The sequence below is a fragment of the Rhinoderma darwinii genome, chromosome 12 (assembly GCF_050947455.1).
Source record: "Rhinoderma darwinii isolate aRhiDar2 chromosome 12, aRhiDar2.hap1, whole genome shotgun sequence".
Taxonomy (NCBI): Eukaryota; Metazoa; Chordata; class Amphibia; order Anura; family Rhinodermatidae; genus Rhinoderma; species Rhinoderma darwinii.
Window position 1 is genome coordinate 41,806,114 of NC_134698.1, and position 26,887 is coordinate 41,833,000.

The following is a 26,887-nucleotide window of genomic DNA, read 5'->3' on the forward strand; positions in this document are numbered from 1 at the left end:
GGGAGGAAAAAACGAAGATGAAACAAATGAGCAGAAAGGGGTTAAAAAACTCGAATCTACTTCTGAATATTTTCTGCACAGAAATCGGAGTATGCTACGGATTTTCAAATTCACCGCATGCTCCTGCATACAACTGTTCCGTTCACTGCGGATTTCACCCTTTTGCACGTAGAAGGGGAGAAATCTGCAGAAAAATTGCTGCAGTAACACTGCAGAAAATCTGCCACAAATCCGCTACTTGTAAGTCCCCATCGGCCGGTCAGATACATAGCGTAAAAACTATGCAGCGTATCCGAGCTGGAACCCGCAGCACATTCCGTCCGAAAAACCGCACCACGTCATGGTGCGGTTTTTGGCCGGAATTTCCGCTGTGGAAAGCAGAATTGCAAATAAATATTTTTTTTATTCCCCCCCCCACCCCTCTCTCTTCTGTGTGTAGTTCGGCCTCCTAAGATGACGCTGCAGGCTGTTTGACAGCTGCAGTCTGTGATTGGCTGCAGCAGTCACATGGGATGAAACGTCATCCCAGGAGGCTGGACTGCCGGAAGAAGCAGGGAGTTCTGGGTAAGTATGAATTTTTATTCTGAGTTGCGATTTTTGCGGCGGAATCGCAATACTTGCAGGTTTTGCATCCCCATTGAATTCAATGGGGAAAACCTGCAACGGAGAAGCAACAAAAACGCTGCATGAATTGATATGCTGCGAATTTAAATACCGCCCCGCAGGTCAATTTATTAACGTTTCACTGTGTTGTCCGCAGCATGGGCATGAGATTTTATATATCATCCACGCTGCTGCTACCGTTGTGGAAATTCTGCAGCGTTTACAGTACGTGGGAACCCGGCCTTCAAGTGAATTCACATGCGGCAGATTTGCTGCAGACATTTTTGAGACCGTCACACATCTGAATGGGTCTGTCAGAAATCAATGCACATGCTGCAGAAGTAACTGTTCAGATGAATGGATTCTTCAGTCGCAGAGATTTCTGCATCAAATCTGACGATTTTGTACATCATCTTATAGTTGCTCTGCGGCAGCCCTGTGTTTGTTGAAAAGGTGTAGTATGTTTCCCCAGCTACTGCAGACTGGAGCTTTTGTCTATCTTGTGATTGGCATGAAGTTCCTTATGGTGGGCAAGCATTGGTCTCGAGGGGGGGGGGGGGGACACACAGTGAGTGGGATCCTAGTATCAGTCTTGTATATTGTATTCAAACATGAGGATGCACTAATAACAAAGCATGTGCTGTATAAAAGTTGTATCCGGATGTGTTTTTGTGCTTTACATCTTTCTGTTGGAACTGTATCTATCTCTATAGATAGATAGATACAGAATTGTATCTACGTTCACATTTTCAATGATCTTGCTTTGATTTTGCCTCGAATATGATTACATTTCTGTTAAATTTGTGGAAGCTTTTTTCAGTGACAAAAATTAATATTTTCAGTGAGCCCTTAAAGGGGTTGTCCAGGAATAATTTTTAACTTAATTAGACATATTTAATAACATTTCTAATATAGTGTCTGTTTACTTGTGCCAGCGTTACCCTGTTCTGATCTGCGGTCACGTGACCGCACCCAGGGTACATTTTTTATTTCCTGTTACGTTCCGTGTCTTTGCTCAGCCAGCACTTCCGGCTGAGAAAGGCACGGCGTATCCTCAACTACATTTACAGGCAGTGGGCCGGGCGGATGTTTCATGAGCTTTTCAGAGCTCCGCCTCCTCTGGTCCCGCCGCCTGTAGACGTAGTTGATGACGCGCCGTGTCCCTACACAGCAGGAAGTGCTGGCTGAGCAAAGACACGGAGTGTCATCAATCATAGTACACGCCCCCTTTCTTGCTGTGGCTGGGGATTACGCTCAAGAAGTCCCTGACTTCACTGTCCATATATGGACAGTGACTTCAGGGAGTTTTCCTGGAGCGGTCCCCTACTCCTGAAACGGAATCCCCGGACACAGCGGCCGGAGATTCCTCTCCAGTAGAAGTCCCTGACTTCACTGTCCATTTATGGACAGTGAAATAGGGGATAACAAATTCCATAGATATATAGATGTATAGTAAATTATGTAAAAAAAAAAATTACTTATTATTTTTACCATTGTTTGGAGTAGTTTGTTTCACTGTAAGGCCCTGTTCACATGGAGTTTTTTTGCAGGCATAAAATTCTACCTCAAAATCCCAAGTTTTTTGCTGTGTTTTTCGCTCGTGGCCATTGAGTGCCGCGGGCAAAAAACGCCGCAAAAAACCCTTTGTCTGCCACCCGTTGATGTCAATGGGAGGTCAGAGGAATCAACGCCTGAAGATAGGGCATGTCTCTTCTTTTTCCCGCAAGCCGGTTTTACCGCTCACGGGAAAAAAACTTCTCCGCCTCCTATTGAAATAGATGGGAGGCATTTCGGACGTTTTTTGGCACGTTTTCCTACGCGGTTTTCGCGTCAAAGAACGTGTCAATAAACTCTGTGTGAACAGGGCCTAAGGGCATGTTCACACGCTTAATCAAAAACGTCTGAAAATACGGGGCTGTTTTCAAGCGAAAACCGCCTCTGATTTTCAGCCATTTTTTAAGCAAATCTTGAGTCAATGACGGCTCAAGAAGTTACATGCAATTCTTTTTCGCGTTTTTTTTATGCGGGCATCTTTCAAAACGGCCGCATAAAAAACCGCACCGTCGGAACAGAACGCCGTTTTTGCCATTGAAATCAATGGGCAGATGATTGGAGGCGTTCTGCTTCCGATTTTTGAAAATAAGCCGTGTGAACATATCCTTACACAGACTTTTTTGACGTGGAAAGCGCGTCGGAAAACGCTGCAAAAAACGCCTCTTGATTTCAATGGGAGGCGGAGGCGGTTTTTTCCTGCGAGCGACATGCCCTATCTTCGGGCGTTTACGTCTCTGACCTCCCCATTGACCTCAATGGGAGGCAGAGAAAAAGTTTTTCGCAGCATTTTTGCCCGCGGCACTCAATGACCGTGAGCAAAAAAACGCGCCAAACGGCGTGCAGGCGGAGCAAAATCTGCCTCAAATTTCAAGACAGAATTTTGAGGCAGAATTTTCTGCCAGCAAAAAAACTCAGTGTGAACAGGGCATAATACAGGATCTCTTGGAACAGATCCAGCAGCAGGTGAGGAAAATGTGCTGACTGGATTGTGTGTACCAAGATGTCTGACATAGGTGGAGTGGGCAGACTTACTTTTATCAGGCTGTGAAAGGGGCGGGGGAGGGAGATGGGGCCTGTACTTAGATCAGGGATAGATGGAGGCACAAAGGATAATTAGAATTATTAGTGTGTAAGACAGTGTGCGGGGAGGGAGCTGTCTGGAATTAGAGCAGGGAAGGATCTGTTAACAGAGAGGGGCGTGGCAGTATGCAAATGGATTAGATGCTTTGGAGGAAGGGGGGGAGATGCAAGCGGTCTCCTCAGATGCAGCAAGGGATCATGGGTATGGTGGGTTACAAGACCGGAAACATCCAGGACCTGAAGCAAGGGATGTAAACAAACAGACCAGCAGTGACGATGGAGATCAAACAGAAACTGGTTAGAAGTTTAATAGGGGGCATTAGGGAAGGCAAACCAAGGCTGGGGGACACTTTTTAGTAATAAATTTTTTTCCTGGACAACCCCTTTTAAGGGTACAAACACACAGCGTAAACACTGCGGATTTTCCGCAGCAGATTAATTGTGGAAAATCCGCCGTGTATTACAGTAGCAGAAGTGTGGGTGAGATTTCAACAAATCTTGTCGTCACACAGCGGGAAATAAGCAGCCGAAAAAAACGCACATAAATTGGCCTGCGGTGCGGTTTCCTCAACCGCAGCAAGTCAATGCTGCGAAATTGCAGCTCTTCTGTTGCGGGTTTCTCCCATTGAATTCAATGGGGTGCTTAAACCCGCAACAAAGTGGTGTGTGTTGCGTCATTTGCGGCGGAAATCGCAAGTAAGAAAAAAAAAAACAGTTCCCTGCTTCTTCTCCAGTCCAGCCTCCTGGGATTACATTTCATCCCATGTGACTGCTACAGCCAATCACAGACTGCAGCGGTCACATGGCCTGCAATGTCATCCCAGGAGGCCAGACTACACACAAAGAGGGAGGGGGTAAGTATGAAAGTGTTTTTTTTTTAATTTTAATTTTTCCGGTGCTGCTTAACACATGTGGTGCAATTTTTCAGACAGTGTTCCCTGCGCTGTTCAGGGCAAATACACTGCGCAGCTTGATGTAGCATATCCGACCTGAACACTGCTCGTACCATTTAGGCTCCACCCTCTGATATCGCTTGACGGGAGGGATTGACTTTATTATGGACATCACAATTTAGTTTTGTCAACTGACTGGTGCACGCGTCCACAACACAGCTTGATACTTATGCATGTAGGTTATGTACAAACATTTTATGAAATGTAATAGATTTTTTTAATCGCTGCCTGATCTCGCCGCTATATACTTGTTAGTTCTAGAGTGTGTCTGAAATCATGTTACTTGATTTTTCTAACCGATTTGCGCCTTTTATTCCTTTCCAGTTTCCAGAATGCGGGTTCTATGGGATGTACGACAAAATACTTTTATTCCGCCATGACCCAAACTCGGAAAATATTCTACAGCTAGTGAAATCTGAGGCCGACATTCAAGAAGGAGACCTTATTGAGGTGGTGCTTTCAGGTATTGTCCTTCCACTTGCCTAATCTGCAGGATTTTTTTTTCGTGTCTACAGGATCTTTAAAAATATGCAGTCAATGTTGCCACGTGTGCGTAGATAATGGTATGACCAGAGGTACCCACATGTGCATAGATAATGGAATGACCAGAGGTACCCACATGTGCATAGATCGTATATGACCAGAGGTACCCACATGTGCATAGATAATAGTATGACCAGAGGTACCCACTTGTGCGTAGATAATGGTATGACCAGAGGTACCAACATGTGCATAGATAATAGTATGACCAGAGGTACCCACATGTGCGTAGATAATAGTATGACCAGAGGTACCCACATGTGCATAGATAATAGTATGACCAGAGGTACCCACATGTGCATAGATCGTATATGACCAGAGGTACCCACATGTGCATAGATAATAGTATGACCAGAGGTACCCACTTGTGCGTAGATAATGGTATGACCAGAGGTACCCACATGTGTATAGATAATGGAATGACCAGAGGTACCCACATGTGCGTAGATAATAGTATGACCAGAGGTACCCACATGTGCATAGATAATAGTATGACCAGAGGTACCCACATGTGCATAGATAATAGTATGACCAGAGGTACCCACATGTGCGTAGATAATGGAATGACCAGAGGTACCCACATGTGCATAGATCGTATATGGCCAGAGGTACCCACATGTGCATAGATAATAGTATGACCAGAGGTACCCACATGTGCATAGATAATGGAATGACCAGAGGTACCCACATGTGCGTAGATAATGGTATGATCAGAGGTACCCACATGTGCATAGATAATCGTATGACCAGAGGTACCCACATGTGCATAGATAATGGTTTGACCAGAGGTACCCACATGTGCATAGATAATCGTATGACCAGAGGTACCCACATGTGCATAGATAATGGTTTGACCAGAGGTACCCACATGTGCATAGATAATCGTATGACCAGAGGTACCCACATGTGCATAGATAATCGTATGACCAGAGGTACCCACATGTGCGTAGATAATGGTATGACCAGAGGTACCCACATGTGCATAGATAATAGTATGACCAGATGTACCCACATGTGCGTAGATAATGGTTTGACCAGAGGTACCCACATGTGCATAGATAATCGTATGACCAGAGGTACCCACATGTGCATAGATAATGGTTTGACCAGAGGTACCCACATGTGCATAGATAATCGTATGACCAGAGGTACCCACATGTGCATAGATAATAGTATGACCAGATGTACCCACATGTGCGTAGATAATGGTTTGACCAGAGGTACTGTAGTAGTCTTGTAATGCAGGAATTGTATTGTGGGCACTGTACACATTTATGATCCAGCTGAAGTGTTAGATTCATGCATGTGTTCTCTCTGTACCAGATCAGTGATGGCATAGGGACATAATGGGGGGATTTTTTAAATATTTTTAGAGAAGTCCCAAGTTAGACAAGTAATTTGTGGTAAAAATTGTGCCGTTTCCGCCGCTCATGCCTGAAAGCTTAGCAGAAGAGGGTGGGGTCACGTGCTAACCGAAAGATTTACTATGAATTACACCAGAAACCGGTGCAAATCTTCGCCAGATCCCAGCTGGCGTAGATTTTACTCTGGAGTACGAATAGCTGAAGATGCAACAAATTTATTAAGAGGCGTGCGCCTCTTTAGTAAGATCGTATTTCTGCCCCTATGGGGCTTTTTTTGTGTTTCATTTAGGGTATGTTCACACGCAAAGTCAGAAACGGCTGAAAATTACAGAGCTGTTTTCAGAGAAAACCGCCTCTGATTTTCAGCCGTCTTTGAAACTGAAAATGAAGCTTTTTTTAAATTGCTTTTCATAGTGTTTAATGGAAAATCCTCTCCAAAAAACGCCTCAAGAAGTGACATGCGACTTCTTACGGAGTGTCTTTTTACGTGCCGGTTTTTAAAACAGCGGTATAAAGACGCCCCGTATGAACTAAATGCTGTTTTTCCTATTGATTTCAATGGGCAGATATTTGTAGGCATTCAACGCCCCGAAATACTCCTGGAAACACGGCGTGTGAACATACCCTTAGAGTATTTCCAGAAAAGAAAAGAAAAATTGCTAAAAGTTGATAAAAGCTGCTAATATTTCTATGAAGTTATTTCCTAATTCTTTATAGTATTACAGATCATATTGACATGGACTCCAATCCTTCCCATCCTCCTGAATAAAAAATGTTTCTACTTATGCACTGATATGGGTAGTAATCGTATCAAGGCATAAGTAGGCAGACATGATCCTCAAGTATTGAAGCGTAATTGAGAAAAATAATGGACTGTTAAAAATTGACTATTTATATAGGTTTATTATTAGAGAGAAGAATACATATGTAATCTGATTTAAAGTGTAACTAAACTTGTAAAAAACTTTTGACATGTCAGTGATATGTCAAGTTTTGATCAGTAGGGGTCCAAGCACAAAGATCTCCACCGATCGCTAAAACTAAGCCGCAGAAGCACTAGGTGAGAACTGTGCTGCTTTGTTTCTGATCAGCTTTCCTCGGAGCGATGTAGGGTCTCAATAAAAAGTCTAAGTCTGTACAACGCTTGCAGGAAGCGAAGGAACGACCATATCCACCAGAAGACACTAGAAGCAGGATTTCATTTAAATTCTCAATTTTAAAGCAAAATTTTAATCGAGTCATTCTTGCTGCTACAATCGGCGTCCTCTAATATCGCCTCAGTCCATGTCACCGCAGACAAGGAAAGTGATCGCGCTGCAACACAGACTATTATGTGCTGTCCTGGTTAAAAGAAGTTGGCTGCATCCTTCATAGCCATAACAGCTCTTCCCTAATGTATCTGCCCCCTCTGTCCATTCCCATTGCCCTGAGGAAATCCCTCAAACAAGTTTTCATAGAAAATACAAAATAAAAAAGTAACTTTAGACCAAACTATCACAGTGAATCCCAGATGGCTATCCAGTGAAATCTTTGGTGGTTATATAGATTCACTTTTCTTCTGGATCTTATATGAATACTGCATTCTCTCTGAATGTTGGACGTGGACACGTGGCTGATACCATGGAGAATAGCTGCAAAGACCATAAAGACCAACTTTCCGGTCTTTCTTTAACCAGGACAGTTATCGAAACGTGTTGGAGCGTAGCCATTACTTACCTTATCTTGTCAGCTGTGACTCGGTCTGAGACACTACTGGGGCACTTGTAGACGTAAGGACATCATTAATCTAACCTTGTACTTGTCAGCTCGCTTTCTAGCCACTGATATGTGCTGTGCAGAGCCTGACCGGTTCGAGTTTTGCTGTTGATAATCATGGGCACTGCAGACAGAAATTGACTGTATTCTAGCTGTTTGGTGATATACTGTGTGTGTGTGTGTGTGTGTGTGTGTGTGTGTGTGTGTGTGTGTGTGTGTGTGTGTGTGTGTGTGTGTGTGTGTGTATATAGATAGATAGATAGATAGATATAATAAGAAAGCCGCACCGTGATTTTTCGAATGCAAGCTTTTGGCTATTGGGTCCGTATTCAAACGGAATATTAAAAAGAAAAAAAAAAAAAAAAAATGGCTGCACTCCGGTAAGTTCAATGAAAAACTTATCAGTGCGACAAGGATTCTTCACAGCGTAACAAATATCTATGGATTATGTTGTTGTTTTTTGTTACCCCATTATTATACCACCTGACTATGCCCCTGATGTACTCTTCCCAGCTTACGTGTACCCCCACATTATAAACTGAAATATCAGTAAAACTCCAAACAAAACAACTACCAAGCAAAATCCACGCTCGAAAAGCCAAGTGGCGATACCTCCCTTCTTTGCCTTACAAACCGCTCTTACTTCCACGTATATGGCATTGCCATACTCGGGAGAATACTCTTAACAATTTTTGGGGTATGTGTGTCCCCAGTGGCACAATCTGGGAACTACATATTTGCTACTGAAATGGCATATCTGGGGAAAAAGTCCAATTTTTACTTTGCACCATCCACAGCGCATTCATTTATGGAAAAGACCTGTGGGGTGAAATGCTCACTACACCCCTTAATAAATGCCTTGAGGAGTGTAGTTTCCAAAATGGGGTCACTTCTCAGGGTTTTTTTTATTATTTCACGTCAGAGCCTCTGCAATTGTGAACCAATACTGTGTAAGTCGCCAAATTAGACCTCAATTTTACATGGTACTCTCTCACTCCTGAGCCCTGTCAAATGTCCAGGCAAAAGATTAGGGCCACGTGTAGGGTGAACTGGAAAATCAACATAATAATTCGAGAGCTGTCTTGTTATGGTGGCACAAGCTGGGCACCACATAATGGCATATTTACGGAAATATTCCCAATTTCACTCTGCAACATTGAGTGCACACTAATTTCTGCAAAACACCTGCAGGGTTAACATGCTCACTACACCCCTAGGTGAATACTTTTCCAAAATGGGGTCAATTCTGGGGACTTCTACAGGGACTTTGCAAATGCGACACCGCCCAGAAACCAGTCCAGCAAAATCTTCACTCCAGAAGCCAAATGGCGCTCCTTCCCTTCTGAGCCCTGCTGTGTGCCCAAACAGCAGTTTATGACCACATATGGGGTATTGCCGTACTCGGGAGAATTTGCTTTACAAATGTTGGAGTTCTTTTTTTTTTTTTTCTCCTTTTATTTGTTGAGAAAACGAAATATTTTGAGCTAAAGCTACGTCTTATTGAAGAAAGATATATATTTTTTATTTTCACTACACAATTCTAATAAAATCTATGAAACACGCTCGCTGCACCCCTAGATGAATTCCTCAAGGGGTGTAGTTTCCAAAATGAGCTAGTCTTTGTGGGTTTTCCTTTGTTTTGGCATCACAAGACCTCTTCAAACCTGACATGGTGCCTAAAATATATTCTAATAAAAATAAGGCCCCAAAATTCACTAGGTGCTCCTTTGCTTCTGATGCCTGTGTATCAGTCCATTACCGCACTTCGGCCAGATGTGGGAATAGGGCTGTGCCATTTTGACAAAAAAAAAATTTCAACCCTATGGGTGATTTTCGATTTGAATCTCTATTTTCTTATTACTGTTAAATAAACTAAAAAAAAATACCAAGAAGTTTTTTAATAAATTCTTTTTTAAATATAAATAACTTTTTAACATATATTACTATAATAATTGTATGTAATTTCCCAACTTTTAACCTCTGCAAATACTTTATCAGAAATACTATTGGAAAAATGTATATCTAATTGATTATAATTTCTGTGTTCCCCGGCAGGGAATAGGTTAACAGAATCTATAATCAATGATGCGATGCGTGCACTAACATCCCTCTCTGCCCCTCACCACCTCAGCCGGTCTCCGACATTGAAGGCGAGATCAGTGTAAATTGCAGCAGGGCAAGGCAGATATCGCCGAGTGTGCACTCTGGGGAGAGATTACCTTATAGTGTCTGAAGTCTGTGCAGTACAGGCCCCACCATGGGGTATTAAATAAATGACATTAAGGCCCGATTCACACGACCGTGATAAACGGTCCGTGTGTCAGCCGAATTTCCTGGCCCCATAACGGTACATGTGATCTGAACTCCTTTTATCAGTCATTTAGGCTACAGTCACATGACAGTGAAAAAAGAATGGCCATTAAAAACTGATCAATTGTGAGTTTTTCATGTCTATTTTCCATCCGTGTCTCCAAATGGATTTCCTTCGTCAGGGTTTTTTTTTTTGTCCCAATCCCCTTAAAAAAAACACAGTGCCCATGTAGACACTGCCGCAATCTCCCGGTAGATAGTGCCAGTTGCAACCCCCATATAGTGCCACACACCCTTTCAGATCGCACCACACTCCCTCCCTTGTAGATCGCAGCACCCTACCCCATTCTTCTTGTAGATAGCGGCTACTGTATCTGCCTCTAGGGGCTGAATCCCCGGTCAGAGGTTGCCGACGCGATGTGCAAAGGGCGGATGATGCGATGTTCAAGGGCGGGTGATATCTACAGGGCGGTGTGACTATGTACTACGAGTCTCTGCTTCCCCGCGGAACTTCTGTTCTGTACTATCATTTTTTTTCACTACAGTACAGCAGTTCCGTGGGGAAGCAGAGACATAAGGGGGCGCAGCTTGTCAGATGAGGCAGATCAGGCAGTGACGAGGCGGCGGGGCGGAGCTTCCTCCTGCAACACATGTGCCACTAAAAAAAGTCTATTTAAAAAAAAAACGAATCGTCAGAGGCCTTGAAGGCGAATTAATCAAATAAATTTCATTAATCGCCCAGCCCTATATGGGATATTTCTAAAAACTGCAGAATCTGGGCAGTAAATATTGAGATGTGTTTCTCTGGTAAAACCTTCTGTGTTACAGGAAAAAAATTATTAACCCTTTAGTAACCAGACTTTTTTAGGCCCTAATGATCAAGCTATTTTTTTCGTTTTTCTAGTCTCATTCATAGAGCTATAACTTTTTTATTTTTCCGTCTACATTGCTGTATGAGGACTTGTTTTTGTGGGAATAGTTGTACTTTTAATGGCAACATTTTGAGGGAAATAGAAAAAAACCCTGAAATTCCGCCATGGTTCTATGCGTTTTAAATTTATTCCGTTCACTGTGCGGCGTAAATAACATACCTATATTCTATGGGTCGGTACGATTACGGCGATACCACATGTAGAGGTGTTTTATGTTTTACGACTTTTGGACAATAAAAACTCCTTTTGAACTGAAATTATTTGTGTTTGCATCGTCGCTTTCCAAGAGCCGTCATTTTTTTTATTTTTCAGTCAATGTAGTGATTTTTTGGGTTTGTTTTTTGCTGGACGAGACGTCGTTTTGATTGTTACTATTTTGGGGTACATGGGACTTATTGATTAACTTTTATTATGATGTTTTTGGGGGGCAATGAAAAAAAATAGCAATTTCGCCATTGTTTTCTTTTTTTACGGTGTTCACCTTCAGGTTTGAATTACATATTAGCTTTATTGTTTGAGTCATTACGGTTGCGGCAATACCATATATGTGTACATTTTTACTAAATATAACCACTTTTTATGGGGGAATTTTTTTTTTTTTTTACTTTTTTACTGTCATTTTTATTTCCCGTTCCTTACTTATTTTTTTTAGTCCTACTAGGGAGTTTACTATGCGATCTTCAGATCGCTGCTATAATTCTTTGTTATACTTAGTATACAAAAGCATTGTTGCCTGTCCGTGTAAATCTGACAGGCAATCTATTAGGACGTGCCGGAGGCACATCCTAATAGGCTTATGCCCAGGGCAGATCAGGTGGCTTTTATCAGGCCCCCCTAGCTGCCATGGCACCCCATCGGAGGCATTTGTGGGCCATTGATGGGTGAGAGAGGGAGCTCCTTCCCTCTGCAAACAAGTTAAATGCCGTGGTTGCTATTGAACTTCGATCGCGGTCGTTGGAGCAGGACACTGGCTGTCCTCAGACAGCCGAGCCCCGGCCCCAGCCTGCACGGGACACCCATGCAGGGCTTCGACTGGGCCGTCGTGAAAAGTTGACAACCTAGCCTAAGGCCCCTTCGTGACCACCGTGAAAAGGTGTATTGGTGGTCACTAAGGGGTAAAATATGCATTTCTGCAAAAAAATAAATGTGTAAATTTCACCTCTACTTTGCTGTAATTCTTGTGAAATTTTGTGTGGTATTACTATCTGTCTTAAGAGCAGATACATTTAAATTTAGAAAAATGCTATTATTTAATTCCACAATTAAATATTGAATGTTCCGACCAAATTTTACCACTAATTTCAAGTCCAATGTGTCATGAGGAAACCGTCTCAGAATCGCTTGGATAGGTGAAAGCATACCGACGTTATTACCACATAAAGTGACACATCAAATTTGAAAAACAAGGCGGTGTCAGGAAGGTCAAAAGTGGCTGCAGCGGGAAGGGGTTAATAGTAGTCAGCTGCTATATATTGCTGACCTGTGACTCACCGCATAAAAGATCCACCATTGTTAAACCATGCCGGCTCACTCAGGGTACTACCCCGACTACTGGGCATGACAGCTATCATCTCCAGATAGGTTGCATTGGATGGATGCGCGTACATCTAGTTATTGCGTCCTCCAGCCCCAAGCACGTGTGTTTATAACTTTTGTGCGTGTCCAAAAACCCTTCGAGACACGTCCTTCGTTACCGGCAACACTTGATCACTAGTGCATGTGTAGTCACGATAGACTAGTAAACTCAACGTAACCATTTAACCAGTCCTTTATATATGATCACTGACGCTTGTAGGACACGTATGTCCAAGATTCACAAAGTATCTAAATTCCCTGCCCTGATCCGTCTAGAGTGAAGTTCATGCTCTGGCACACCCCTTCCCGCAAGTGAAACTGTTGCCATGGTGAAGACGCTGTGTCCTTGGATATGTGTAATACCACACCCCCCCCCCCCCCCCCCCCCGATCTCCACATATCTAGGAATAAGATCAGATCTCTTAAAGGGGTTGTCCGAGATACCAAAATGTTTTCAAAAACCTTGTCATACATTACCCCTTATACAGACAACCTAAATAAAGCATTATGTAAAAAAAAAAAAAAAATTCTACTTACCACATTTCTTCTTTGAATTTAGCACAGTTTGTTTACATTCAGCTCAGGTCTGGTTTGTTGATCTTTCCTTGTGATGAAACTTGTTTTCCCTGCATGCATTGCAGGCTGCAATGAGCGTGCACATACCTTCCAAGAGTTCATGTGAGCTGTCCTTGCTCCTCCCCGCTGACCTCCTTCACTGGACTTGTGTTTCTCTTCTGACCTCCTTCACTGGACTTGTGTTTCTCTTCTGACATCCTTCACTGGACTTGTGTTTCTCTTCTGACATCCTTCACTGGACTTGTGTTTCTCTTCTGACATCCTTCACTGGACTTGTGTTTCTCTTCTGACATACTTCACTGGACTTGTGTTTCTCTTCTGACATACTTCACTGGACTTGTTTCCTTGCTAACATTCTTGAAGGATGGTGAGCAAATGTTATCCCCCCCCCCATTATGTTTTTTACATTTATATTTTCTTTCTCTCTTCAAGTGTACAAGCGTGAATCCTGTCCGTGTGCTGTCCGTAGAAAAAACGCACAACACACGCGACCCATTTATTTCAATGGGGCCGTTCACACATGCGTGACTTTTCACGCAGCGAGTGTCCGCTGCGTGAAACACACCATGTCCTCTATTGGTGCGTTATCATGCACCTACACTCACATTGACGTCAATGCGTGCGTGAAAACCACGCACCGCACACGCATGTTTTGTGCGTGATTTACACATCAATTCAGTGGAAAAAAGAAGAAGAAAATGTGCTGGCTTTGTGAGTGCGCGAATAACGCATGACAATCGAAAAACACACTGATTCATAACGCACACACACGGACGGGATTGACGCAAGTTTTTCACGCGTGGAAATTACACACGCTCGTGTGCATGAAGCCTTATTAATTGACGCTGTCAGACAGTGGCCATTAATAATGCACTAGTAATACATTTTTAAATAAATGAGAAGGACATAGAAAAAATATTGTAATGGAATAAAATAACACACACAACACTGGTTAACGATTTTATTCAAAATAAAAAAGGTGTCATTGAAGTAGTCCTTGAACCTGATGTAGTACCAAGGACCCAACCTGTAAAAAACACATAACTAAGGCCTCATGCACACGACCGTATTTTTTCCCACCCGTAAATACTGGCGTAAATACGGGTCCGGTGTCACACGTATTCCACCCGTTTTGCACCAGTATTTACGAACCCGTGCCCGTAAATATGGGTCCGGTGTCACACGTATTCCACCCGTATTTACGAGCACGTTTTTGGCGGCAAAATAGCACTGCACTAATCGGCAGCCCCTTCTCTCTATCAGTGCAGGATAGAGAGAAGGGACAGCCTTTTCTGTAATAAAAGTTAAAGAAATTCATACTTACCCGGCCGTTGTCTTGGTGACGCGTCCCTCTCTTCACATCCAGCCCGACATCCCTGGATGACGCGGCAGTCCATGTGACCGCTGCAGCCTGTGATTGACCTGTGATTGGCTGCAGCGGTCACATGGCCTGAAACGTCATCCAGGACGTCGGGCCGGATGTCGAGAGAGACGCGTCACCAAGGCAACGGGCGGGAGACCGGACTGGAGGAAGCAGATAGTTGTCGGTAAGTATGAACGTCTTTTATTTTTATTTTTTACAGGTTTATACTGATCGGTAGTCACTGTCCAGGGTGCTGAAAGAGTTACTGCCGATCAGTTAACTCTTTCAGCTCCCTGGACAGTGACTATTTACTGACGTCGCTTAGCAACGCTGCCGTAATGACGGGCGCACACATGTAGCCACCCGTCATTACGAGAGCTCCATAGACTTCTATGGACTGTCCGTGCCGTTATTACGGCCTGAAATAGGACATGTTCTATCTTTTTCAACGGCACGGGCACCTTCCCGTGAGAAAACGGGAAGGCACCCGTCGCCAATAGAAGTCTACGAGCCCGTTATTAGGGGTCGTAATTACGACCCGTAATAACAGGAGTTTTTACGGTCGTGTGCATGAGGCCTAAGAAAAAAAAAAAGAGGGATGCTTAGATACACTGCTCATGTGTGATACTGTCTGTTAGACCACGTATCGAAGTCTACCACAAGGTAGCCTTAGATACATTATCCAAGCAGACAGTGTCACACATGGGCCATGTATTTAAAAATACCACATGTCGGGCTTAGATACAGGGCACCAAAACACTAATACAGGAACAAAAAGAATGTCATCTGGGGTCCTGTATCTAAGCCTACATTGTGTTAGGCTTACATACAGGGTCCATGTGTGACACTGTTTGTTAGACCCTGTATCTAAGCCTAACAATGTAGGCTTAGATACAGGACCCCAGAAGATCTTATACAGTATACTAGTATAGGCTCTGCTCCGGGACTCTGTGGAATCGCCTGACATCGGAGCAGAGCCTATACTAGCATAGTGCGGCTCGTTCTTGGGCCTGCTGGGCTAGTCCTACGCAGGTGCCGTCCTTGTTCACTGTGAACACGCACAGGCGCGCTCACAGTGAAAAGCTACATAGGCTGGGCGGACACTAATGAACCAGCACACGCAGAAACGACACGTCACCAGTGACGTGTCGTATCCCATCTGAGGTCTCTCTGTTGCGAGACCATGTGATCGGGATACGACACGACAGTGGAGGAGGCTGAAAAAGTGACGTCAGAAGTCATGTGATCCGAAGAAAAGAGCAGCCAGAGTGGAGAACAGAAGCAAGATTGCACGGGTAAGTATATTATTCAACTGTAAATATCTGCATTGTGGGTTTAAATTTACTGAAAAAATAAATCTCGGACAACCCCTTTAAGCATTAGGGGACACGTTATTTTCATAGAATACAATCTATATGTCTAGAGGTGTCAGCAAGATCATTTTATTATTCAGAAATATATATGGACTACATCAAAATATATGGTTCATAAAATAAACGTATTATGCCGTGTCAGTGGATATCTTCAAACATGGCACTACAAAGCGAGAAATGTAGAGTAATTGTTATACACTACCTAAGCTGTGCATGTACATATAACATAAAGAAAAGGAGTTATTTATCTAGTTCATTTATTGCCATATTTCGGAACTATTCAATGAGATGATGCAGACCCCCATCAGCCCCTGTAATCAGCCATCTCTTTATCTCATGCACCACAATTTCAAATCCACAATCATACCACGTGGTTTCAGTGTCCACCAATCTATAAACAACTCTATCCACTCCTCTACGCCAAACCGGCACCTAATAAATCATATGAAATCTCATTTGCCGCTCTGTGTATCTTTTTTATATTCTTGTCTCTGTCACATATTACATTGCTTGAGAAAGACTCCATTGAGTGAGCTGAAACGTTGCAGAGGTGAATGAAGTCCACTCACTTTTTTACTGAATTTACCGGAGTGCATACGGCTGTTCCTCACTTAAATCTCTTACTTTCCATGACATAAAAACGTTATCACACAAGAAGTGCTGGAAGCTTAAAGCCTACCTAACTTTTCAGGGGACATTTCAGAATAAGCGGTCATATATGTGTGTACGTGAGGAATAACACTATTTCTGGCCGTTATATGACTTCTATTTTGCATTATTGAGGAGTTTTTCCCTCTTTAAGCTCTATATTTAACTCTCCGTTGTCTCTGAGCTTGTGGGCAGATCTTAAAGGGATTGTGCCGTTTTTATTTGTTTTTATATATTTGTAGAATAAAAACTTGTACAATTTTCTAATATAAATGTATTGGAAATTCTGCTCACATAACTTTCTTATAGTGCATGAGACCCCTGCCATAGTACAATGGTATAGTCCACAGATTAGTCCTGAGTAATGTATCCACAGGCTAACTGAATATAACTAAACATGGCGTCCGTCATCTAACAACCCCCCCCCCCCCCTCACACATTATGTGACCACTATCATTTAGTTAGCAATGGGGTTACACGACATACGTGTGTTGGGGCCACACAGAGAACATGTCCATAGGCTAAGTGAATAGAACTAATGGTGGAATAGTGATAAACTCCATTGTCTGTGTATTCACTGTCTAGATCAGGGGTTTCAAACTCGGCCGGGTAAGTGGGCCACATATAGAAAAAATGGGAAGTTGACGGGCCGCATTACTTTCAAATTTGATACAATACAAAATTATTATTAATCAATTAGTTATTTGAACTACAATAACACTATATTACTATAATAATAATACTACATTACTATAATAATAGCGCTAGGTTTAAAATTTGAGATATTTCTCCACGTGCTTATTTCAATAATCCAGCTTTCCAGTTTAAGTGTCGCTAAATGCAGTCCGGAGGCTCAGTTAGCAGCGTTTGGCAGACACACATGTCAAGATTGGGCAGCCCCTTTTTAGATAGTGCCACAGTGCCCTCGGTGGATGCTGCCGCAGTGCCCTCGGTGGATGCTGCCGCAGTGCCCTAAGTAGATAATGCAACACACCCCTAGATAAGGCCACAGTGCCCTCCGCAGATGCTACCACAGTGATATCAGGGTCTTGCCCAGAGCTGGAGTCCCGAAGCAGAGCCGCTTCTAGCACCCGAACTACAGTAGATTTGTGACTGCAGCTCTGGATTTGTTTGGAGTATGGGACCTAATGTTACAGTACAGTTGTGACTGCAGCACTGGATGTGGCTGGAGTAACAGACATGATGTTACAGTAGAGTTGTGACTGCAGCTCTGTATGTGACTGGAGTATAGCACATTATATAATAGTAGAGTTGTGACTGGAGCTCTAGATTTGTTTGGAGTATAAGACAAGATGTTTGCATCTGCATCTACTGATCTTGCAGTAGAGTTGTGAGTGTAGCTGTGGATGTCTCTGGAGTATAGTACATGATGTTACAGTAGAGTTGTGAGTGCAGCTCTGGATGTGACTGGAGTAAAGTACATGATATAATAGTACTGTTGTGAGTGCAGCCTGGGATTCCAGCTCTGCTCCTGACATCACTGTCCATATATTGACAGAGATGTCAGGGGCAACCCCAGAGCTGGAGTCCCGGGCAGAGCGCTAGTAGGCTCTTCCTGGGACTACAGCTGTGCTCCTGACATCACTGTGACTCCTGCTCTGGGGAAGCCCCTGACATCATTGTCGATGTGTGGACAGTGATGTCAGAGGCTTCCCCAGAGCAGAGCCTATACTAGCGCTCTGCCCGGGACTCCGCTCTGGGGAAGACCCTGACACACTGTCAATATATGGACAGCGATGTCAGGGAATTCCACAGAGTCCCGGAGCAGAGCATATACTAGTGCTCTGCACGGGACTCCGGCTCTGGTGAAGCCCCAGACATCGTGTGTCCAAACATGGACAGCGATGTCAGGGAATTCCACACAGTCCCGCAGCAGAGCCTGTACTAGCGCTCTGCCCGGGACTCCGCTCTGGGGAAGACCCTGACACACTGTCCATATATGGGCAGCAATGTCTGGGAATTCCACAGAATCCCAGAGCAGAGCCGATACTAGCGCTCTGCCCGGGACTCTGCTCTGGGGAAGACCCTGACACACTGTCCATATATGGGCAGCAATGTCTGGGAATTCCACAGAGTCCCCCGAGCAGAGCCTGTACTAGCGCTCTGCCCGGGACTCCGGCTCTCGGGAAGCCCCAGACATCGCTGTTCTTATGTGGATATGCCAATACTAGCGTCTGTGTCCCGCGGGCCGCAGATGACAGCCCCAGGGGCCGCATGCGGCCCGCGGGCCATGTGCTTGAGACCCCTGGTCTAGATGATTTATAAAATGGCTGCCTGTCTCTGAGATGTTGTTAAATATACAACAAAAACACAACACAGAGGAGACCGGAGAAGAATGTAAGCGCTGCTCCTACACAGACACTGACCGACATGGATGAGATTTTGCTGTAGGTAGAAATACTTCATAATTTCTGCTCCTCAATAATCTATTATTCACCTGTTCTATACCTGGGCAGTGTTACCTGAATTCCGGGGATCACTTGACTGCCCCGGTCTTTAGTCCATTCAGTTACCCTACTGATGAATTTCTATGGACTAATATGTAGGCTATACCTTTTTTTTTTATATTTTTTTTTTTTTTTTTTTAGACAAGGCAACTACACTGATATAAGAAAGATATGTGAGCCAAATTTTAAATACATGTATATTAGAAATCTGTATAGTTTCCTATTCTATAAATAAATTCATTAAACAAATTAAAAGTGGACAACCCTTTTAACTTCCATTATGGAAGAGGAGAATCCTGCACTACTGTTACCAGGGAGCTGCAGCACGTCTGTCTTTCTCTTCCGTCTCTCTTTCTCTTCCGTCTCTCTTCACCTGCTCCCCCTCCCTTCTCTATAGACTTCGATGACCAACAGCATATTTGTTTCTTCTCCTGCTCTCTCCTCCTTCTCATCATCTCTCCATAGACTTCTATTGGCAGGCAGTGATATGACACCCCCACTACCTGTAGTATGACTCCTCTGCTCTGTAGCCAGGGATGGACTTTGCTTGACAACAGGAAGTGGACAGCAGATTACAGAAAGGGAGACCTCTAGTGGCAGTAACTTCACACAGAATTTGCATGGTTAGAAACCACTACATTTTAACAGTAAGTAGATTACAATGTTGATATATATCAGGTATACTATTAGATTAGTATAAATTGTTTGAAAAGTTTAAAGTGAAGATTAAGAAAATTGTATATGGGCTGTATAGTTCATGAACAATGTAAGGGTATGTTCACACGTCTTAACAAAGTACATGTGAAATTACGGAGCTGTTTGCAGGCGAAAACAGCTCCTGAATTTCAGACGTTTTCACAAGTGCTTGCGTTTTTCGCGGCGTCCATTACGGACGTAATTGGAGCTGTTTTTCTATGGTGTCAATGAAAAACTGTTCCAATTACGTCCCAAGTAGTGACATGCACTTCTTTGAGGCGGGCGTCTTTTTACGCGCCGTCTTTTGACAGCGACGCGTAAAAATACACCTCGTCTGCACAGAACACTGTAAGACCCATTGAAATCAATGGGCAGATGTTTGGAGCAGTTTTTTCAGGCGTAATTCAAGGCGTAAAAGGCCTGAATTACATCCGTAAATAGGGCGTGTGAACATACCCTAAAGCCTCTCATCCAGTCACTAGTGGTTGTAATGTTATAAGTAGTAACTCCGTTGGCCCCGTTATTATTAGGGTATGTGCACACGATAACGACAATTACGGCTGAAATTACGGAGCTGTTTTCAGGAGAAAACGGCTCCTGCATTTCAGACATTATTGCTCGTACTCACGTTTTGCGAGGTGTCCATTACAGCCGTAATTTGGAGCTGCTCTTAAATGAAGTCAATGAAAAACGGCTCAAATTACGTCCCAAGATGTGTCCTGCACTTCTTTGACGACGCTGTTATTTTACGCGCCGTCTTTTGACAGCAACGCGTAAAATTACAGGTCGTCGGCAAAGTACGTCGGCAAACCCATTGAAATGAATGGCAGATGTTTGCCGACGTATTTGAGCGTGTTTTCAGGCGTAATTCGAGGCGTAAAACGCCTCGTTTTACGCCTGAAAATAGGTAGTGTAAACCCAGCCTTAAAGTTACCAAGGAAGAATCCTCAGAACAAAACCTGTTGGTTAGGCAGGGGCAAAATATTGGGGCAGCTGTAAACTGAGCATTAAACCTAGAAATGAATTATAAAAGTGAACAGAAGATGCACTATATGGACGCAATTATCAAAGCCGGTCGCAATAACGCATGCACAGCTAGTATGAAAGATTAAGGTGAACACTGCGGCGCTGTTATTCTCTGATAGTGACTGGTAATCGGTAATCTGCGTAACCGCTTTATACCAAAGGTATTTTAAACCTTAATAACCAAGTAATTTTTTACGTTTTTCCATCGTCTCTTTCAAAGAGCTATAACGTTTTTATTTTTCCGTCGACATAGCTGTATAAGGGCTTGTTATTTGCGGGATAAGTTGTATTTTTAATAGCACCATTTTGCGGTACTTTTTTGTGTCTTAAATTCATGCCCTTTGTCTTGTGTTAGAAATAACATAATATCTTTATTCTGCAGGTCATGCAGGTCATTACGATTGCGGCAATACCAAATTTATCTTGTTTTTTAATTTGTTTTACTACTTTTACACGATAAACACTTTTTTTTCTAAATGATTTGTTTTTTGTGTCGCCATATTCTAAGAGCCATAACTTTTATTTTTCTGCTAACATAGCTGTATGAAGGCTTTTTTTTGTGTGAGTATTTTATTGGTACCATTTTGGAGTATGACTTTTTAATCCCTTTTTTTCAAAAAAATGTTAACGTAAGGATGAACTGAAAGCAGCAATTCTGGCATTGTTCTTTTTAATTTATTTTTTTAAGTCGTTCACCGTGCAGTTTAAATAATGCGATCGTTTTATATTTGGGGTCGTTACGGATGCGGTGATACATTTTTTTTCATAATAAAGTATTTTGTATGGGGACAAAGTGGATGTTTTTTTTTTACTTGGGACTTTTATTTATTTATTACAAACATCATTAAACCTTTTTTAGGGCCTGGCAGGTTCGATGGTATGAATTCCTGTGTTCAGCATAAAAGGCGGACACCGCTTCTGACAAACTGCTACCTGGTATATATGGTTAATACAATCCGGCAAGTCAGATCTAGATTGGGGTTTCTACACACTTTACTGTGTATCCTATTGCGGATGATTGTATCTTTGTGTGCAAAGTTTTTAACTTGTTCTTTTGGCGATGATATCAAAAACCGCAACGTTTTATCTGGAAGTTCATGTCTCACTTTTGTCGTACTTATTTTGGTAGTTTCAGTTGTCTTTATAGTGGGAAGACTGTGCACTCCTCCTATAGTTGGTGTTACCCCCACTTTTTGTTTTTCTTGCATATCAGTTTGTGTTCTTTTTGGTCAGCAGTGGTTTGTGCCTTGCAACTCTCCCATTGATGCCATTTGTGCCCAGTATCTTTCTTATTGTGGAATCATGTATACTTACCATAACTGAGGCAATTGAAGCCTGCAGGTTTAAAGATGTTAATCTGGGTTCTTGTGTGACCTCCTGGATTATCATTGCGCTCTTGGTGAAATTATGGTCGGCCGACCACATCCGGGAAAGTTCACCACTGTCCCAAGTTTTCTCCATTTGCGGACAATGGCTCTTACTGTGGTTCACTGGTGTTCCGGAGCCTTAGCAGTGGCTTTGTAACCCTTACCAGACTGGTAGATTTTAATGACGACGTTTGGCATTTGTAGTGGAGTCTCTTTAGACGTGGCAACAGGCTGAACAGCGTTTTTCCATCAATAAATGAAATAATCATTGAAAAACAGGATTTTGTGTTTATTTGGATTATCTTTGTCTAATATTAAAAGTAATGAATGATGATGAAAGATAAAGTCCACCACCCAGACTTCTTTTTAATGAATTCTCCGTAATATATATAGAAAAGTAGATCCGGAGTTTTTTTGTATATAAAATATAGCTTTTAATTGTTTCTCTTAAAAAATTACTTTAGAAAAAACCTAATTGTACAGACAATATATAAAAAGTGTACTGAAGTTTTGATGCTCATTCAAAGCCTGTATCCAGTATCGTGAGGTGATACGACATTAACAGCAGTTCATGCGTGTACATAATGAATAAAGAGTGTTCAGCAATTTTCGTGTCTAGAGATCCTTTCAAGTTAGTAACCAACAGGTAATAATAATGAGTGACCAACAGGTACAAGAGTATGGGGCTCAATGCCCCCTGCCCGTATGGATGTCATCCGTTTTCTCTGACAACCTTTAAAGCTTGCTGTCCGATGGATCAGGAAAAAGCTCTCCTTGTATGTATAACCCCTTAATGACCAGCCTATTTTGGACCTTAATGACCAAGCTATTTTTTACGTTTTTCAATCGTCGCATTCCAAGAGCTATAACCTTCTTATTTTTGCGTCGACATAGCTGTATAAGGTCTTGTTTTTTGCGGGACAAGTTGTATTTTTTAATAGCACCATTTTTAGGTACATATTATTTATTGATTAACTTTTATTAACTTTTTTTTGGGGGGGGAATAGAAAAAAATCTGAAATTTCGCCACTCTTTTTTGCGTCCTAAATCTACGCCGTTTACCGTGTGGTATAAATAACACAATAACTTTATTCAGCGGGTTGTTACGATTGCAACTATACCAAATTTGTATAGTTTTTGTATGTTTTACTACTTTTACACAGTAAAACGCTTTTTTTTTCAAAATTATTTGTTTTTGTGTCTCCATATTTGAAGAGCCGTAACGGTTTTATTTTTTCGCCGATGCGGTTGTATGAGGGCTTTTTTTTTGCGGGGCGACTTGAAGTTTTTAATGGTACCATTTTGGAGTAGATGCGACTTTTTGATCACTTTTTATTACATTTTTTTAAAGTCAGTATTCACAGAAAACAGCAATTTTTCCATAGTTTTTTATTATTTTTTTTACGGCGTTCACCGTGCGGGTTAAATAATGTAATAGATTTATAGTCGGGGTCGTTACGGACGCGGCGATACCAAATATGTGTAACTTTTTAACTTTATTTTGTTTTTTTAATAGCAAAGCAGTTTGGAAGGGGAAAAGCTGGGTTTTTCATTTTTTTTCACATTTTTTTTTTAATTAACTTTATTAAACTTTTTTTTCACTTTTTTACTAGTCCCACTAGGGGACTATAATATGCGATTCTGTGATCGCTATTATAATACACTGCAATACTTTTGTATTGCAGTGTATTACTGCCTGGCCGTTTAACACGGACAGGCATCTGCTAGGTCATGCCTGCGGCATGATCTAGCAGGCAGTCGCTCCAGGCAGACCTGGGGGCCTTTATTAGACCCCCGGCTGCCATTAGAGACACAGACACTCGGCGATCGTATCGCCGGGTGTCGGTGGGAGAGAGAGGGAGCTCCTTCCCTCTCTCCAAAACCACTCAGATGAGGTGCTCGCTATTGAGCACCGCATCTGAGGGGTTAAACGTGTGAGATCGATACTAATATCGATCTCACCCGGCAGAGCAGGGACGCTCCCAGCCCTCAGATGCCTCTAGCAGCTGAGAGCAGGGAGATCTGACAGCTCCCTGCTCTGTTTACTTATTCCGATGCCGCGACGTAAAAAGTCTATGGCATCGGAATAAGGCCCGTTAGTGACCGACGTAGAAATACGATGGGCCGGTCACTAACGGGTTAAAGGATCTCCTCTGTGAACTCTCTTAGTATAGTTAAAATCTCCCTCGCTCAGGTACGTCTGTAGTTCGTTATCTGGCGCCTATTTCCTGTAAAAGTAGTCTAATGATCTGAAACATCAATTATGTCAAATATGAGAAAATAGAATAAATTGGGTATTGGCAAATACTTTTTCCACAGCACTGTATGTAGCTTGTGTGCCTGGTGAGCATATTATCTACTTCCACTACTGTTATTGGGATTTCTGCACTGTGAGGCGATGTGTTCCCTTTTTAGTTTAAATTGACTGATTTTCAATGGTAATGAGATTTGTTGTATTTGGCACTTTGTAGCTGGGTTTTTTGGCCATACATAGCTACCTAAAGGAACTTTTACACGGCCCGAAGTGGGCCATGTAAGCGAGCACCGATCAAAGAGAGCTAGTTGATCGGTGCTCGTTTGCTCCTTTCACAAGGAGCTAGTATGGGGATGAGCGCTCGTTCCCACGATCGCTCGTCCCCATACGTTTCTATTATGTCGGCAGCATGTTTACACAGGGATATATGCTGCCGACAACGATAATGTTTTCGGCATTTAAATCTATACAATCAGCCAACGAACCATGGCTTGCTAATTTATCGGCTGATCATTTCCGTGTGTACACAATGCAATTATCGTGAACGAGTGTTCTGTGAGCGCTCATTTGCTCGATAATTGGCCGGTGTAAAAGGGCCCGTAGAGTTTGTCAAGTTGAATGAATTAGTCATGATTGAAATCCCAATGTGTTTAAAAAATGTAAATTTTAAGGGTGATATTCAAACAGGTTTTATTATTTCCAAGAATGTAATGTATTTGGTCCTCTAGGTGCCTAGATTTAAAGATGCAGCTACAGTAATCTTAGAAAACCCTGACTTGAAGCTTTATCATTTAGTACATAAATCGAGTGAAAGTGCTGTTGGCTAAGTGCAAAGAATGGGGTAAAACATGTAGTGCGGCTGCAGCCTGAATAAGGTCGGTGACATTGTGCTGTGACTCACTGACTCGTCTAATTAAAGTAGAGGAACCGACTTGTTAGGGATCTGCCAGGTACTACGTCTAGGTATACTCCTGGGATTAATCAATCCACACCTGAGGCCAGACCTGTTCGACTGACACCATCTCCCACCAACCAGGGTGGCAGGCTCAGGAGTGGGAGAGCCTATCGCGGCCTGGTCAGTCGGAGTTAGCTCCGCCCCCTGTCCTTTATTACCTGCCGTGTTCTCTTCCTCAGTGCTTGTAATTCTTCTGGATTCCTGGCCTCACTGCTGCTTGCTCCAGCCTGCTTCTGCCGTGCTTCTGCCTTGCTGCAGTTCCGCTTAACCTGCTTTGCTTTGCCCCTGGCTTGCTTCCTTCTCCGTGCTCACTTTGGTATACTCCACTTTTGCAAGTAGGCAGGGACAGGGCGGTGGGTAGATTAGGGCTCACTTTCCCTTCACCTCCTTCCTGCCATATATATGTAACGACACGACTAGTGTTTAATTACTCTAGAGCTAAAGTGTATTCCTACAGCCTGTAAAAGCAAAGAATTTCATTTCGCTACCATCCAAGAGCACGTTCTCCTCTGCATGTTAATGCCGGTTTATATGTAGCTGTGCATTTCCTCAATGGACAAGAATGGCTATTTGTTGTCTTCTCAGTTAGAAATGTTTCTGACCACGGACTGACTGCGTATCCACTTTTCTAAATGTATGTGGATTCTCAGTGTCAAAAACAGACTGGTTCTATTCCTGCAAATGGTGCTTGAATGTGAATATCGAAAGGTGTCCTTACACTGAAGCTCCACCTTTAAAAAAATAAATAAAAAAAAGATATATATTATATATATATATATATATATATATATATATATATAGCAATTCTCTTTGCTATGTCTGTCACCTGAATTATTCCCTTTATTATTGAGTGATTTGGTTGATTTTATTTTTTTATCCCTTTTTTTTTTTTTTAAAGGTGGGATTCCATAAACAGCTCTTTTAGGGATTTCCCGCTTTTCAACTGTTATACCTTGTGCTTTAAGGGCAGAGGCCAATTGTAGATACTTGAAGTACCATGTAATCCTAATTCCAGACTCGTGACACAGTCTGAAAGGTCTTGGTTTTCCCTCCTTCCATCACCTGTCCCATTCCTCCAACTTTGGGTTTCTCCATTTCAGTGTAGTCTCCCATACCCAATACTTTCCTTACTTTACGCCATACCTTCTTGAGCATTTACAGAAAAAAATCTTGGAGTTGGATTCAAGTATTACCATATCCGAGTTTCCACCTCCAAAATACCCTACCAGTTTCCCCGCAATATCCTCACCGGTATTTAGTCCCCAGCTCCTCCACTGACCTGCTATGAAATACATCTGAACATTTGGGAAAGATAAAACCCCTTCCTCTTTCTTCCTCTGTAGGGTATTTAAAGAGGCTCTGTCACCACATTATAAGTGCCCTATCTCCTACATAAGGAGATCGGCGCTGTAATGTAGGTGACAGCAGTGCTTTTTATTTAGAAAAACTTTCAATTTATACCACTTTGAGCGATTTTTAGCTTTTTGCTAATGAG

At 42.6% G+C, this 26,887-nt stretch overlaps 1 protein-coding gene across 1 annotated transcript in view; it reads left to right on the top strand.

Moving 5' to 3' along the window:
• The window catches only part of PRKD1 (protein kinase D1), a 244,044-nt gene that overhangs the window by 124,053 nt on the left and 93,104 nt on the right, over positions 1-26,887 (top strand). Inside the window, exon 2 of the mRNA XM_075843500.1 lies at positions 4,515-4,653. Coding sequence (XP_075699615.1) covers positions 4,515-4,653 — 139 coding nt within the window. The remainder of the gene's footprint in view (positions 1-4,514; positions 4,654-26,887) is intronic.